General features: G+C 40.7%; 1 protein-coding gene across 1 annotated transcript in view; it reads left to right on the top strand.

The window, feature by feature from the left end:
* Positions 1 to 17,230, top strand: part of SLC9A9 (solute carrier family 9 member A9) — a 146,958-nt gene extending 129,728 nt beyond the window's left edge. Inside the window, exons 15-16 of the mRNA XM_027900401.1 lie at positions 16,055 to 16,160; positions 16,678 to 17,230. Of these exons, the coding sequence (XP_027756202.1) occupies positions 16,055 to 16,160; positions 16,678 to 16,884 (313 nt within the window). The 3' untranslated portion in view covers positions 16,885 to 17,230. The remainder of the gene's footprint in view (positions 1 to 16,054; positions 16,161 to 16,677) is intronic.
* The last annotated feature ends 607 nt before the right edge of the window (positions 17,231 to 17,837 follow it).

Genomic DNA, 17,837 nt, shown 5'->3' with positions numbered 1-17,837 from the left:
TTTAAAGTACCATGGGCAGTAAAAAAAGGGAGCAAAATGCACCTTCTCTCACTGTTCAGATAAACAAAAATATTAACTTTTGCCTTTGCTAGTTGAGAACTTTTCAAACGAAGTGAAGCTCATGCAAAATGCTGCTCTGAGAATCATTTATCTCACATATCAAAATGCCAGAGAGTCTTCAGAGATTAACTGAACAGATCCAAGCCCTCGTTCTTAACTAACATCCCTAGACTTAGAAGAAATTCTAAAAGTTTTGGCACAGTTTTTCTCCTGTTAGTCTGCATTTTATAAAATGTCCTCTATTTTGCTATCTGTCAATCTCGTCCGTATACAGAATAATTAGTTTGCTACTTTGATAGGTGTGAAAGACATCTCATGAGCTTCAGAACAGAGCACAACAAGTATTATCAATGCACATGAATTATCAAGTAATCATTTTCCATTCTAAGCACTTTTTATTAAGATCTAAAACTACTGTACTAACCTAATCTCTGTACTGAGTAGAAATATTTGAATGTTCTCACAGGAGAGCCAGAATTTGTCTCAGATACCACTGAATTACACGATAAATGCATAATACTAGATAAAAATTTTATACTGCCCAATGCACAAGCTATTAAGTCCCTACTACTGCATTTGATGCCTGGTAGTAAATCCAAGCTAGAAAGAAAAATAAAATAGATCTTTGTGTTTACTCATATTGTAGTAACTGTCAAACGACACCAAGGAATGTTTTCTCACTGAAGGGTGTGCTGTCAGCAGAGCAGGACATGAGCAAACGTTCCAGGTTACAACTCAAGAGCATGTCTAGATTCAGGAGCAGAAACTTGAATGTCTTCTGCAGTTCTCTGGACACATATCAAGCAGTGACATCAGTTCTTGTGTTTCTAAAAAGCTTGAAAATTTATAACTAATCCACAAAACCAACAAATATTCAAAACAATAAGGAAATCTGCAAAGTAACCCACACACCTCATTCAATCAGTGTTCAGCTGACACAGAAAAACATAAAGCAAAAACATTAGAATCAAATTTCAGGCATTGGGATGACACAAAAAGAGTCCCAAAGCAGAATTGCCTAATGTAGGGAAAATCTAGTCACTAGGCTACTTTTTTTTTTTCCCCTCAAATCCTCATTTAGCTCTGCTTTCTTCTGTATGCACTTGCTACGAACACTCTTCTTACTGACTCCAACAGCCTCTTCCCTTAGTGTCCAACTTCAAACACACACAAGACATGTCTGTCTGGACACTAGAAAGAAAACAAGCTGTTGACACCTTGGAAAAAGGTCCCCTTCATTAGCAAGCACTACAGCCCACACATCTGGCTCTTTCAGTGCAGGAAATCCTTGGCGTGACTTGACAATAATCTTCTGGATAAATATCTGAGCTTGCAGAGATCAGTGCATCTCAGCACTGCACTGGGCTGCATTTGAAAACAGAGAGGGCCAACCCAAATTTACAGAAGAGTTGGCACTTTTTCACAGTAAACAGTCTTCTTGGCTAACTAGTGTAAATGAAATTCCATAGAAATATTTTTCCACGTTGCCAAATCAATCCTAAACAGATTTCCCAATTCTAATAATATTTAGATTTATTATGCTATTTCTCACTTTTCTATTTCCTCTTTAGTCTGTCACCCAAGGGTATCAATTACTTATTGCTTTTTAGTATATACTGACTTGATTTGCATACATGTCTCACATGAGATATTTCTTATATTACTGTCTCTCTGTGTAAATAATTTCCTCAAAGGGCTGCAGTGCTGAGCTAAAATAATACGTATATATTATGCTCCTGATATATTTAGGGCTCTCATCTTGTTTCCTAAAGCTACAGCATGATTCATAGGATAAACCCAAGGGAAGAAAACTGTTGGATTCAAGGACACACTTGCAGTCTACCCAACTAAATCTACAGGGGCATGCGAAGCAGCACAGAGAGTTCTATGATTGCCAGAAAAAGTGTCCAAAACAAGTTAGAAGTTTGCAGTGGCACAGGGTATTCCTGTTTCAGAACAAAGTCCTGCCCGATCACACTGGCTAGACAGGCTAGGAGAGGAGGGAAGCAATCCATCCTTGCAGGGGTTTGTGTTGCATGAGTGTGCTATGTTCTCTGGCACTTTGGTTCATGTGACTGCTGGTAAAATCTCTTCCCCTGTTCTCAGCATCACCCCCTTCAACAGGCTGGAGAACTGACACCCAAACTTTATTCAGAGTCACGCTGCTCCATGGGGGTATTTCCAAAGTGACTTCAAGTGGGGCAAAACCTTGAGTGGACACCTTTAGGCACCAGACACACAACATCCCTAATTTATGACTGATTTACCTGATTGAAGTTTCAGTGGTACAGTCCCGGATATAAATGTGCCCAAAGCACATTAAGTAGCAAAACACAGCAAAAAGTCTGAGCATTGGTGAAGTTCTTTGGAGAGATGCCAAAACTTAACAGCATGAACAGAATAAATAAACTTTATGAAAAAACAAACAAACAAACCAACCACAATTTTTCAAAGGCAGCATCTGTTCTGCACTGGCTCCTGCTGTGAATAATTCCTCTGCACACACACAGGAGTAGGCTAATGGCATTCAGTGCACTCCAATACCTAATGCACACTTTGCCTTCATCGACAACTCTGATGTGAACGGGACTCCAAAAGTTTCCTTCTGAAACAAACAGAACAACTTCACCTATTCTGAGAATTGTTTCATGTGAATTGTTACATTAAATCCTTGGAATCAGAACCTGAGAACAGTTACTCAGAAATGTCAACAGGGAAAGGAATCTGAAAATCTGTCTGAGGCAAAGTGGTAACCAGGGGGAAACGTTTTTTGAATCCTGCCTTTTTGATAAATTCCTGAGACTTCCTAAACACCAAAAGTGTGCTGTGCCAGAAGCCATGTGAGCACTTTGGCTCACACTGTGTTTCATCAATTCAAATCAAATTTTCCACAAAGTCTCTGACACAACCCAGTTATATCAAATATAAAAGAGAAGGTGCATGAAAAAGAGTGCAAAAAGGATCTTTTATCTTTGCTTTATGAGTTCCCTGAAGAAGTAGAAATCAATGGTTTAGCTGGACAGAAATTAAAGATTAAGCTATGCACAAACACAGGTTACATTTTAAAATTCTGAAATTTAAAATTATTCAAATTAATACTATCTTTACACAGCTCCATCATATGGATTACAAGGAAAGTGATAGGTTTAGTGTGTTGAGTTCTTCTTCCATACTTCAAAATTGCACTTTGGTTTAGTTTCTTTTCCACAAACTTATTCACTACTATGACTCGATAAAATCCATTTAATGCTTTCTTTTGTTATTCCCTAATATGGTTTCCATTGAATTTTGCTCATGATGTAAAGTCATACCGCCCTGGTAAACACAACCCTTGCTAGCAAATAAAGTTAGTAATTATTAACATGAGCTGTTAGTTTGAGGACAGGTATCTGGACATTATGTTGTTCTGACATCTCTTTCTTGCAAGTTGGGCAGGTAGAGGGGAAACCAAGCAGTGTCCTGCAAAAACCAGGAAAAGAGGCTGTGTGGACTGAGCCAGAATCTTCCTTCATGTCTAACAGGGCAGTGCCAGCTTCACCTTCCAGCAGCTGCTGCAGAGCCCAAGAGGGGCTGGCACCTTCCTCCTCTCAGCCAACACCTCCTTTAACACCTCCTTCCCACCTTTCCAGCCCTCCCATTTCCCAAGGTGATGTAATCGCTGCAGTGCTCACAGATTGGCACGTGCAGAGAGGTCAAGGGAAGGGAATGTGGTTTGGCCCCTGGGAGAAAATACCCACGCTCCACAACATCACTCTATTAAGGAATTCTCAATCTCAGCCCCAGTAAGACTCAGATAAGCAGATGTGATTGACAGGAACAGTCCATAATTCAATTGGAGCCAGTTTCAGGATCAGATAATATTCAGGAGCAGAAAGGAAATTGGTGCATTAATGCCCAAAAGCCAAAGAGAAACTCATTTTGAGGAAATCACTCCTGCATTGGGTAAAAGGATAGTGAAAGACAACAAAATGAGACCCAACAAAAACGTGTTATTATTTCTTAGGGTTCGGTTTTGTACTTTTTCTAGTCTGAGGGGGGTGCTCTTAGGTAGCACTACACTACCAACCAGAAAAACAAAATAATGTTTGTAGTGGTAGGTACTGTGTGTTTGAGTTTTCTGCCCTTTGTCAGGCCATCCCATAATGCTACCCCACATACACACACTGAGGACCTGCTGCTATGCCTGAACACAAAGTCCAACTCTGCAGGTAAAGCCTGGGCAATGCAGAGCAGACCAGGATGACTTCACAGAGCAGAGGAACAAACACTGCCTGGGAGTTGGAATCATCTGCTGTCATCTTTTCTTTCAGGATAAAAAGTTTTCTGCTGCCTCTCGGTATAACATTGTAAGAACTCTTTGTCCAAACTGTGAAGTCAAAAGAGTGCTCTGCTATTAAACCTTTCTGTGTCTTAAATTCCTTCCACTTTGTATGTCCCAGGCTCCTTTCAGTTTGCTGCCCTGGGGAGGTTCACAGGACAATCCTCAGCATCCCAGAGGAACAGGACAGGAAACTTCTCAGCACCTTTCCCACACTGTCACAGTGCTCTACTGCAAGGGACAATCAGCCTGAGACTATGAGAGAAACCACCAGAAATAAGGAAATCAAGGAGGGGATGATACAGAGAGAGCATTAACATTTTTCTGGCAGCTGATATTCCCCAAACCAGAGAAGGAACAGTTGTGCAGACACCCCCAGATTCAAAGCTGCCTGCCTAGGGCCTGAAGCACATCCCATACAGCCTCTCTCCATTCCTAAATGCCCTTTCTGAGATGACCCAAGCTGGCTAAATGGGAAATTAATTTCTTATCTATCTTCTAATGCATGCTACTGCCTTTTGTCTCCCTCGAATAAGAACGTCCCATGAGGCACCAAACCCTATGTGTGTTCCTTAAACCTCCATCTACGTATTTGATTTGCTACTTCAACCTTGTCTACAGAAACAGTTATCTTATCAAAGATAGATACTGGTCTACTGCGACACAATCAGCTTTTGTTAAAAACACACTGCATTTTATCCGATTTTCCATGGAACTCCATGTCCTTGAATTACCCTTTTCCTTCAAAAGGTGTTCAAAGACTTGTTTAGTTCTGAGGTCAGACATCCACAGCCATCCTCAACCCAATTACTTATCAATCTCTGTCCTTGACTTCTGTCTTAGGTCAGATAAAGCTGTATTTTTCTATGTAGCTGGGCCTTAGATATGATGGTCAGATGTTTTTCAACAGAAAAATCAGCTTTCAACTGTATGAAAATGCCCTTGGAAAAATTCTGACTTTTCATTGAAATGTCAAGCATCTGAATCCAAAAATATTTTCAACTGAGATATCAAAGATATTTCTATTACAAATGTTAATTTAGCATCTTGCAGGAATTTAGTTCAAGTCCCTCACTCCGATCAAACAGAGTTTTCCTGGGGGTGGAATAGTCAAGAACTACTAGATAGAATCCAGAATAACACCCACCATTAAGCACAGGTACAGAAAATAACATTTTAGAAAGGGGCAGACAAAGAGCTCTTGTCTGCAGTCTAGAGGTGGATATGCCAAAAATAGCAGAGGCAGCTGCTCTAGTGGTGCTCTGGAAGGAAGTTATTAGCTACAGAGTCAAAAAATATATATTTTTTAGTCAAGGTGCCAATCTCTCACCTAGATCATGGCAATGCCAGTGATCCAAATGGCTGAAAGGGAATTGGCCCTCCATGGAACTTCTGTGGACTGCTGAAGTGTAACTAAGGAGAGGCACCTTCATTGAAGTCTTTCTGACAGTGATGCCCACAAATCATCACACACTCCATTCCAGCTACTCCCACACTCCTTAAGCCTTCGGGACAAAAAGCTATTCGGGTTCCTGGAGTCCACACCCAGTATGCTCATGAAGACTGAGTCCCCTCAGCTCAGCTTTAAGTCAGGTTCTCTGACAGATCTGAAGGTATCCATTGCCTGGGACACCTACTGTGTGCAACCCCTGCAGGCAAATCAACATCTGAGCCTCTGAGAGCTGTTCAGCACTCACACGTTCTGGCTGGGACAGAGCTTTCCCTATGCCACAGCATCCTAACTACAGTCCTGCAGAGACAGAGAAATCTCTGCACTGGGACCAATTTCCACGAGATTTCAATGTGATTTGGATATTTTTTCCAGAATAGGAAAGAACAGTCCATTACTATAAACTGTATCCTTATGTATTAGAGACTGGAGCTTAAAAAAACAAACAAACAAACTAACATGACTTTAAATACCTTGCACAAACCATTTTTCTCAATATACTAAACAAGTTAAGTTTTTTGTTGACAAACTTCAAGCTAATGATTATAACTGAGCACAAAGCTCATACAGTATCGTGAAACTCGTTCAGGAACTCCAGGCTCACACCCAAAGAAGGGACTGTGAAATGAAGTGTTCATTCCACTAGTGGAGAGCAAAGAGGAGCTGAGATGATGTGATCCCACAGAATGTCAGCAAGATAAACGAAGCAGAGCCAAGTAACTGCAAAGACAAGGTTCAGCAAGTGTAGCCACAGAGACATAACCTGGGACAACCAGGCACACAGGATTAAACATTTCCTCAGGTACTACACCAGCTAACTTTCCAGAGGGAATTCACTTGAACAAGTACTTCTGTGACTTTCCTAGTGCTGAATGCCTTCTAAATGTGATAACTAATTAAATTTATATAGCCTGAATTTTAGGCTGCACAAGGCCTTTGACATTATCAAGCCTGAACTCCTGGATATCAGGACACTTTAGTTTCACCCTGTATTGATTTCAGAAATTTGTGTGCTAAAGGGTACCAGATAGGAGAAAGGCATCCCTTCCCAAGCAGAAAATATCAGCAGTGGAGAGTTCATTACTTCCCTTGGGAATATGTTCCACTGGTTAGTCACTCTTAAAACATCTTGAGTGTTTTAGCACAGATTTAGTTTATTGTCTGCATTAAGTTATTTTTTAAATAAACATTCCAGCATCCCATTGGGTTTTTTTTTTTTTCATGAAAAGCAGCTTTATATGTGGGTTAAATAGATGTTATTGTCTCTCTGTTACACTTCTCTTCTTCCTTGAAAGACAAGAGAAAAGTTCCAAGGTATAGACCTAAAATGGTCTGTATCTCCAAGAGGCTGGAGAATGTTACTAGTACCAGATACCAGAAAATAAGACTATCTTTAGAATTTATATTATCTAGTTTTAAACTAGTTATGATTTGCTTATAAAAAAAGGCATAACTTTTGACAATTTACAATATTAAACCTATTTGATACTTACTGCTCAAATTTCACTGTAAACTGGTTGAAGATAAATGCAGCCTACTTTAAAATAATTTCTTGGAAATTTAAATAAGGTCTAGCGAAAGACAGTAAAAATTCCCAAGTTTGACAAAACCAAGACATTTATTTGAACCTTCGCTCTTCGTTTCTCTTTTCTTTTGAGAATTTGACTTGAAGTTTCCAGGCAGCTCGTTTCCTGAGACAGCACTGCAAGCTCTGTATCTTCTAAGGGTGTACCTTGATGCCAGCGATTTCTATACTGCAGTGTTACATAAAATTCATTAAGTGCTCAAAAATGTGACTGCTACTGCTGAGATACCCACTGAGCTTTGCAGTATGTTTTAGGTTTCCATACTTCCTACAGGTTTTCTGGGAGGCTCAGGTTTCTGTTTTGTTGGGGGGATTGTTTTGGTTTGGGGTGGTTTTTTTAAGGTGCCATCATGGATTTTGATTAAAAAAATTAGTAGAGGTCTAGAAGCCTAGAAGTCATTTTGATATCTGGCAGGTCTTAATCATAGGCATTCCAGGAAACCAAAGCAAGCAAGGCTGCTAAATTATAAATAAAATAAATCCTGAAAGCTCAGACCCCAGAGCAGAAAGGACCATGCCTTGCTCCCCTTCCACAGCAGACTGCAGAGCTGGGTAAGGGTGCTGGAGGCACTGCTGAAAAACAGGTCCCCATGCAACAAAATTCTGTAAGAACTCAGAGATGTCAAGTGCCTCCAAGTGACCAAATTCCTTCTTATGCTTTCTCACAGGGGGAAAACAGATCAATGGGATTAGTTATCCAAATGTTGTCATCCAATTCAGCTGTCATCAGCAGCTGCCAAGCAATAATTTGATTATAGTTTTATGGGGGGGAAAAATAGCTGTGAAAAAAAAGGAAATAAACTGAGCATAAGGTCACACAGAGTTAGGCTTTTAAATACAAGTGTAGACCTGTAAGTGTGGATCTAAATCAATCAAAATGTGCAGGTATTTGGAAATGAGCCATTATAGTGAAATCTGAGCAGCAAACAGTTTCGAAATCAGATCTGGATTGGGAGTTGGGAGCAGGGATTGTCAGAGATGGGAAAGGAAAAGAGAAGCAGTGATCTCAATAAACGTGTTTGTTAACCAAGTGGCATCCACAGGGTAACTCCACCTGCTCATGCACAGTATTGCTGGCTGTTGTGTTATGAGCAGCTCATGACTGAAACCCCAGTAAGTGACCTCTCCCTCTGCAATAAAGCCTGGAATAAGAAAGGCTGATGCTCACCCCTGCACTGCCTGTGCCTGTGGCAGTGCCAGCCCTGGAACACGGGCACAGCGCATTGCAGGAATAAACAGAAGGGAATGATGCACCACACAAGTCACTTGTCCCACTCTCTTGTTCCCACCCTCCCCCTGTCTCTCCAGCCTTCCCCATCGCTCCCTGTCCTCACTCCACACCGTTCCCAGCATTCCCAGGCGGCAGGAAGGCCCTTGGTGCCCACACAGTTATCCTGCTCCAGGCTAGCACAGGGGTAGGAGCACTGAGAGGAGCCAGCCCAGCTGGAAATCTCGTGGTTGCTTTTGCTGTTTCTGTTTTATATCTGAGAAGCTTCTCTGCTGATCAAAAGGCAGTTTGATCTCTTAATATTGTACCTTCTGTTCTGTTTATCTGCCACTGTTCATAAACAAAGTATCCAGTTTACCTATTCAGAATTTTAAGCTCTAATTTGAATTGAGAATTGAATATTAGGATAAATATCTCATATTTCCTTCTGTGTTCACTATTTTTTTTTTACTTACTGGATATGTGCCATAATTCATTATCCTCAATTTGCACTGGAATTTACATAGCTCTTAGGGAACACTATATTGTGAGGGGTTTCTGATTTAAAATATCCTTACAACAGCAAAGATCTGGCTTGCCAGAAGGTTGCTTTCTTTGGATTACAGCAGAACCTATTCCTGGGCAATGTGTTTTCACTTCTTCAACACTGAGCCCCCTCCACTTCTTCACGTGATTTCCTCACAAACCTACTGGAGACTTCCAACTCCAGCCAGCCAGCTAATTGTGCATATAACGTGGGTTACACCTTGCTAAAAGCTCCTAGAGGGTCTGGAGACAACCTCTGGACCAATCTGCTCACAAGAGTAGAGATTTCCAGAGGCTGCATTAAACCAAACAAGCTTTCCATCAACAAGACTCTCCCAAGGCTGTCCTGCTCTCCCTGGCCCAGCACAGCCAGACTTGTCCCAGCACCTCGGACTGGTTACCAAACTGGCCACAAGTACAACGTGCTACTGAGTAAAATACACCTCTGCCAAAGGGCTAAACCATGTCCCCAACATGTCCCACAGCTTTGAAATCTATTCCCACACCTGGAATGAGCGTGGTTTCTCAGTCACACAAATCAGCAGTGATCTATTTCCATGATACACTGCTGGCATGACACCAGTCTCCTTATTTACTCTTTATCCCACAGTCTTCTGAGAAGGGAAGAGAGATTCTGTTATTTGTATACACTTTTTTCTTTTCTAAAAGATACAGTGAATTATCCCTTTTGTTTCTGTTTTTGTTAATATTTTACACAAACAAGCAAGCAAGCATCAGAATAAAAGCAAAGCTGCTCCTCCAAGACTTCCTCCATGTTTGTACCTCATCCTTCTACAAAACTGTGCAAGAAATTCTTCACAGGATTTTCTCATAAGGGATCATGTTTCAAGTTGTACCTTTGTAACTACGAGAGCATCCTTTGAGTCTTGGCAATGCAGAAGCTGGAGATTTGTCAGAAACAGTCTCCACAGACCTGTGAACTATTTTAACTCTTATTGAGCTTTATATCTAATGCAGCGATGAAATATCTCATCTGATTTCCTGAAAAAATGCCAAATCATTATTTTTCTACTTTAAGACAATTTTGGTGTGCTGACTTTAGCTTTCAATCTGCATCACCAGAGGCCCATAAGCAAAAACATTACTGCAGCTGTTGCTTACAAAGTTCTAGCAGCCATTCTGTTGCCTTGCTTTCACTGCAGTATTTTAGTTTGAGTAGAATGATGTCCATTTGTTTGGAAAGTCTTGTTCCCCACTCTTTCCACCACCCTCCTGGTCCCAAAGTTCTCCTATTACAGAACAGAGACACTACAACCATTGCTACCCTCAGGATCTGTCTTAGGAAGTGCAAACTCATTGTACCTGACATGATTTATTGATGAAATGTTGCTAAAAGCTTTACTGCCTTCCCTTTGAGTCATTTAGATGCTTTTTATCTTTATTTATTCTAAATGTACTTAGTATAGTATCTCCTAATTATAAAAATAGATGCCTTTCATACACTGCTATTTTTCCTAAGTATGGAGGATGTTGTGTTTGATTTCTCATATTTTGCCTCATGAATTCTACATTCTCATGTCCTGAGGCAAGATTCATTTCACCAGGTTTTAGATACTTAATTATTAGCCACCTGAGCCTAATTTAGTTGTTCAGACTATAATAGTGCAGCAGTGACCTCCTCACTGTGTGTGGAGCTGATGGTGCATCTCTGCTGGTGCAAGTTCCTTGGTAGCATTTTTAGTGGTGCTTTCCATTTGAGGTTTTCATTTTGTCTGGTTTGTTTATTTAGGGGTTTTTGAGGGTTTTTTTTAGGGAGATGAAGGGTCATTTCCTTGTTACTACACAACTGATGTCAGGGAAGCTTTTTCTCCTTCTCTTTATCTGCCTCACACAGTCTGCACCTCCCAAAGTTCTTTCTAATGTTAATTTGCCTCACATTAGTGCCTCTCTGTATATTCCTTTTGAATCTTATATGAGTGTTCTCCCACCCTCTGCATGATCTATCTTTCTAAAGTAGCTGCAGTACCATTCATCAGTTATATAAGCAAGTATCCACTTACATTTTAAGATTTTTTTTTTTCTTAGGTGGAGGTGTTATATTCAGGATATAATAGGCTTCAAATATCTTGAGTAAGATGCCTGTTTTCCTCTCTGCTGTAGTGAGCTCACAACTAAAGACTGGGCTGCAAATATCCTAGACACTTTACTCAGCACATACTAAAGAACAAGCCACTTCCCAGTCTGCAGCTACTCATGTATAAAAAGGTCTGACTCAGACCAGTCCCATTCACTTCCTCCCTTTTGCCCACATCTCTGCAGTGCTTCCAGTTTCAAAGCTGAAAGTTTTCAGTCACATTCTGCATGAAATCCAGAGTTAATTCTTAGGGTCTGGCATTACATCTGGGTCTAGAATCTGAGTCAGGCAGACTTTCCTGTAAGGACACACTGGACTAGGTTTTATTAATATGGATTTTTATCACCCTCCCTTTTCTCAGGCATGAGAAAGACAAAGAAGGAATCTTATTTTAAAAAGAACTGATTACTTTGCAGAGCTACAGTATGATTCCTTTTATCCTCAGTTGTTTAATATTTTAAGTTATAACAGTAGTGGGAATTTTAATTTTTTTTTATACCTCTCTATAAAAACATTACAAAGTCACAAACAACTAGAGCAGATTTTGCTAGAAACAACCATGAGTTAAAATATCGTTTAGACCAGATTTACTGATCCCTTTCCTGCTTTCTCCACAGTGCAGATTAGGTTATCTTTACATGTTCAATCACGGCAGATCTCGTGGTCCTTTCCAAAAGATAATTCCTATTCTAACAATTAAATCCAACAAAGCCACTGCCCAAGTTTTCAACTCTGATAACTGCAGCTGAAAACTTCCCGGTGTGTCAGAAAACAGCATCCTCTCTTGCAGGAGGCAGGAGGAGACCCCTCTCCAACACCTCTCCTTTGGTCACTTTAATCCTCTGTGCACGCACTCAAGACCTGGCGATGTCTGAGCCTCCCCAGCTCAGTCACCCACACGAGCTGTGCTCCAGAGCACACAGATCATCTCAGTCAGCTGCTAGCAGGAGTCAGCCACATGCACAACTCAGCCACAGAAAAGTTTCCTGGTTTGCCTGCTCCCACTCAAACCCTACCAAAATGGAAGCGTTTGATCTTTAGGCTAAACACACAGCTCATACCAAATCAGCCTTCGGAAAAACAGCACCAGCAAACCCAACCAAGAGCAAAACATCAACTGGCATTACCACAAAAATTAGCTTAAAAAACAGAAGTGACGTCTTCAATACACTCCTTGTGTATATTTCTTCAGAAGCACAACAAAAAGTAATATCAAACTCATAAGTGATCTGCAAACTCAGACTCAGAAATATTCACAAAAGTGACACTACAACAAAAGGCTGCAAATCTCAAGTGATCTTAAAAACACTGGACAAAAGATGGATTTGGGGAGTGGTGGCATTAACTTCTAGAGATTCGTGCCTACAGCAGAAATATAGCACCCAGCAGAGGCTATCAAATAACAGACCTTTAACTCATGTGCACCTCTACCAGTTTGATGTAGGAGAATATCCTCTGAAATTTGTCACGTGTAATTTTGATTGGTATCACAAGAATTATGTACTTGGGGACTTTTTAATACAGTGTGAGCAAGTTTGGCCTTGGGGAGGATAGAACTGCCTTCAGAGCCCCCATTATGCGATAAGGCAAAATGCAAATCATCTTCTGGGCCAAATGCAGGGCTTTGCAGAGCTGCCATAGGTATTTACGACTGTGACCACATCTGCTGCTTTGCTGGGGGGGTCATTGGGGTGCTTGGCTTGGGATTTTTTTGTTGCTGCAGTTGTTTTTTTTTCATGAGTTCCCCCTGGAACAAGTTATTTCTCTCTTACTATGATGTTTTTCACAGCAGAGCCCCAGCTGTACTAGGATTCTGTTCCTCCAACAAAAGAAAAGTGAACCAAGTCAAAACAGGCACAACATGTTTACCAGAGTGTATTTCCCTATTTCAACGTGCTAATGCTATTTAACCAAAAAGATAAGTAGTGATTTTTGCCCAACACACTCAAAATTTGGAAGAACATTTCAATTTAACAAAAAGTGTGGTCACAGAAATTCTTAGGTTCTGATTTTCCTTCCTATTATAATGTCAAAATTGGTTTTACATCTCAGCATGAGAACCAAGAATGGAAGCCTGGAGATCCATGGGAAAACTGGTATTTTATTATAAGATGAATGCATGGTAACATGGCTAAGGATTACAATTCTATGCACATACTGGCATCCCGAACTCAGTTTCACAACTCGGAAGTCACCACCTTTGCAATCACGGTCTTCACCACAGAGTGTTAATGGCTCAGTCTGAGCCACCCGGGGGGGCTGAAGTGCAAACCTTTCCCGCTGTCCTCCCTGTCCTGAATTAGGCAGGAATGAGCCTGCTTCAGCTGTAATTCCTGAGTTATGCCAAGAGGTTACACTTAGGCTGCTTTAAGAACTGCAAATAACTTGGTGTAATAGGAAAAGGTAGGCTTTGCATTATTTAAATGACTTCTCCCTGGAGATGCAACCAGAGCAGCTGGAGTGTGATAAGACTTCTTGCCAGCCTTAAAATGCTGTAGACCCATGTCTGATAGACTTTTGAAATGCCAGCGCTGCACACGGATTTTTCTTCCTCTTTTATGCTTGACTAAACGAGGTGATTATGTCTGTAACACTATAAAGCAACTGTGTCAACAGTAAAGAGGAAACATTTATGGCACAGGTTATTAAAACAAGGAAAAATAGGCCAGTGCAATTTAAGTTCCTTTAGTGGGCTGAATAATAACTAGTTAAATAAGGAAGAAAGATAAATAATTTATTACAGAATCATCACAACAAGCACAAGAAAATTGCATTCACTTTAAACTGCATCTCAAGAGGCTTCAAGGCAGAAGCACGGACAATGCACAATGAACGTGTCAGAGCCCATGCAAAAGGAAAAGGATTTACAGAACCTGATGCAAAATGAAATAATCACTCAGCTTCAGGACATCAGTGTAGACACACACAGCAACCAGTTAAATACACAACACACAAGAGTTTATTTTAAAAGCAGCAGTGGTTCAGAGCACTGAAGGCTACTGGGGTGGGTGGGCAGATTAAGAAATGCAAAGGAATATTCATCTTCAGTTACTTATTCTGGAAGAGAATAAAAGAGGAGAGCAGACAGAACTCAGTACAGGGCAATCAAATGCAACTGGCACTGCAAGCCTGTATTTTCACACTCAGTCTGACAACTCAGTTCAAACAGTTCAAGCTGTTTGTAATAACAAAGCAAATATTTCCAAAGATTAAAAAACCTCGAGTTAGGCTTGTACTTCCGTTTTTGGCCTTTTAATTAGGCTTATCTGAAGTGCTGAAAGCAGGACAACTCTAATTGATGGCTTTCATACTTTGCTTTTTAATGATAGCTCTTAACTGCTTGGCAGTTTGGAGGTTTCCAGTGAGACTGGGAATTGATCAGAAAAGGAGTTTTGGCTTGATTTTACTCCACCAGAAATGAGACAACCTAAACTTTCCCCAGACAGTTTGATCTCACAAGATTCCCACCTTGATCACGGCTCCAATAAGAATGTTTAAAAAAAAAAAAAGGTGAGATTTTAACTAGACTCAATTAATGTTTCACACTAACTCAGCATATGACCTTGGATAAAGAAACCACCCAATCTTCAGGCAGCTGCAGTTTAACTTTAAAAAAATTCAGAAGTGCACACACACTTTGTTTGTAAAGCAGCAACACCATAAACAACCAGCACTGAAAGCAAAGGAGGCACTGGTGTGGTTCAGTCTAAGAGCCAGTGTTCCTCCCTCAATATTTCTAATATTGCAGCAGAGCTTGAATCACCACTCAGTATTCCATTGGTTCCTTTCTTCTTTAAGGAGGCAGGCACGAAGAGTGGGGAGGATGGCCCAAGCAGGGAAGCGAGAGAAAGGAGCAGGGCAGAGAAAGTGGGACGACAAATCAATAAAACAAAAATAGCTGACAGACCTGCTTTCCCAAAGAACACTAAAAAAGGCTCTGTGAGTAAAAGCAGCAGAAAAGGTAAGTTGGCTCGAGGGACTCTCAAGAGAGCTGCTATTGACAGACAGGCAGATGATGTCACTGCTCAAGATGAACAGGTTCCTCTTTTATCTCAAAAAAGCACTTCTGGATGAAAAGACTGGAGAGACAGGTGTGAGACAATGGCACAAAGCCTCTTTCTAACTTGCTTACATAATTTCATATAAAGCAGCATTGATGTAGAAAGTGTAAAACAAATGTGTTGAATGCTGAAAATAAAGTATTACAGAGAACAGCTTATGCACACTCCCAGCGATAAAGAAACTTAATATTTGATGAAATTCACTTTGTCTATTGAAGAAATGCACTGATTTTCCAAAAGACCGAGTATGTGTAAGAAAATGTTCTCTCCTGTTCTTACATAAATTAGCTGATAGAGTGGCATCTTAAATTGTCCTGTCTACTCTTCTAGTCTACTGTTTGTTTCAAGTGTGATCTCTTATGCAATTTTAACAGGAAACAATTTGGTACACTCTTCCTCTCCTCCAGCTCCTGCTGCATTTGTGTATCCCATGACACATTCCCTTCAGCCCTGCTGGTACCCTTCCAAAACAGTTTTGAGCATCAAATCCTTTGGGGTTTGTTCTGGGGTTTGGTTTTTGGTTTAGTTTTTTTGCTATTACTGAAAAATGTTAGATAAGAACTGGTGACAGGTGAATGTATGCAGCAATGGGTGGGTAAAGGGACAGTATTTTCTACATTTCCATTCAGATCGATGATTTCCATGTGCTTTAAAATGGAATTTCTTTGTGTAAGAGAGCAGCACGTTGGCATCAGTGACTCTACAGGAAACATTCTTTAACCAACCTCCCAGATACCTCAAACCCATCTTAACCCACACTGGGCCACCTCTGACAGCAACGTTACCTGAGTGGTGCCACCCTGTTGCCAGGCTCCTGACCAGCCCCACTGCATATGGTGTAAGTACCTACTGGGTTCATTGTCCTCAGGGTGATACCCAAAACCTGCACTTCTGATCATCACTTAGGTATACTCCCTTTTCCAATAACTTCTTCCTTTCAGTGTAAGAACTATGCAATTTCTTTAGAGCTGTGGAGAGGAGGTCTCAGAAGGTACAGTGCTGCATTCCCACTAGTGGCCACCAAATCCTGTGAGCTTCAAATATGACTGACATATTCTAAATAATTCAGCCAGATCCTGAAAGTATTGGCTGCTCATCAACGATATTTAAACATTACAATTATCTAAAATACTTGAAGGGCAGGTTATGTTTCTCAACACTGCTCAAGTGCAGAACACGATAAGCAACTACTTGCTTTAGTCAACAAGACAGTAAATGAACAGCTGAAAAAAAGAAGCAAATAATGAAACAAAGTGGAAGCAAAATTGCATTAGACTTATTCTTCATTTAAGGTTTAACAGAAATCCTCCTCAAGAGTCTCTCTTCCACAGATCTGTTTCTTTGTTTGAATACAGGATCAACTCAAGGATGGTGACACAGATTATATCATAAATAACGATGAACTGACCGGAAATTATGAATCATCTGCTCACACACCAGTGCCAGCACGGGACAGGACAGGCTCCACCCAGGCTACAGGCAAGGAAGATATTCAAGAAGGAGATCTGGGATTAGGAGGGTACAAACTCCAGCTTCAGCCCCAGAGGAATTCATCAGCGTGAACAGTGCAATGTTAACCACAAGAAGGAAGACCAGAACAAAGAAATAAAAGATCCTGTTATGTGAACAAGAGGCCAGAAGAATGTACTAAGCACCAAAATCAAAGACAGCTTAGATTTCACCAAATAAATGCCTGCTCCTCCCACCGAAGCAGTTTACTATCATCCATATACCTACAGCAATGTGCAGGTTTTCTGACTTCAGCAGATGCATCAGCCCACTGTAAATACAGGATGGTCATGTGTTGTCTCAGCACTTGACCGTGCCATTCCCCTCACATGCACACAGGCCTTCTGAGTGTTGCTTAGAGTCATCAGCAAGTTGGAATGGAGAGAAATAGGTTCCTGCTCCCATTCACACTCACTTCCTCAAGGCACTTGTCATAGGCCCTGGCAACCCCCAAAGCTTGCACGGTGGGAAAAGTGGTGTTGTTTTCAAAGATCATTCCAAATGTGTGCTTTGACTGAACTGTTGCATTTTTTATTGTTCAAGGAGAGTTGTTTCTAATCATATATTTCTGCCAAACAGCTGATTCTGAAGACTGTCTGCTCCAAGGATAAATTTGTCTGTCTTTTTAGTTAAGCTGGGCACTCAATACCACACTAGCAATGAGAACAATGGTGGTTGGATATTAAAAATAAAAAAAAAAAAGTTTCTATATCAAAGTTTTAGTTGTTCTGCATAAACACAGTAACTGGATGAACAGCTAAGCAATGCAGAACCAGGGTAGAGTTGGGATTTTGTTAGAGCTCAAAGTGCTCTTTCCTCCCCACAGAAGTTTTCACCAACTACGCATGATGATATTCCTGCTAAGTCAAAGCACCAGGAGCTTTTGAGAAAGATCATTCTTAGTATACAGAGACAATGGGCAAGCAAGAAATTTGAGATCTAAAAGAATAAGAATCAAGTCATCTCCGTTAATAGTCCTAAAGCTGAATAAGTCTTGGTTTCACCA

The sequence above is a fragment of the Empidonax traillii genome, unplaced genomic scaffold, assembly GCF_003031625.1.
Source record: "Empidonax traillii isolate 1590-97213 ecotype Southwest subspecies unplaced genomic scaffold, ASM303162v1 scaffold722:size395592, whole genome shotgun sequence".
In the NCBI taxonomy this organism is placed as follows: Eukaryota; Metazoa; Chordata; class Aves; order Passeriformes; family Tyrannidae; genus Empidonax; species Empidonax traillii.
Note: the sequence above shows the minus strand (reverse complement) of the source record. Positions and strands in the feature narration are given on the sequence as shown.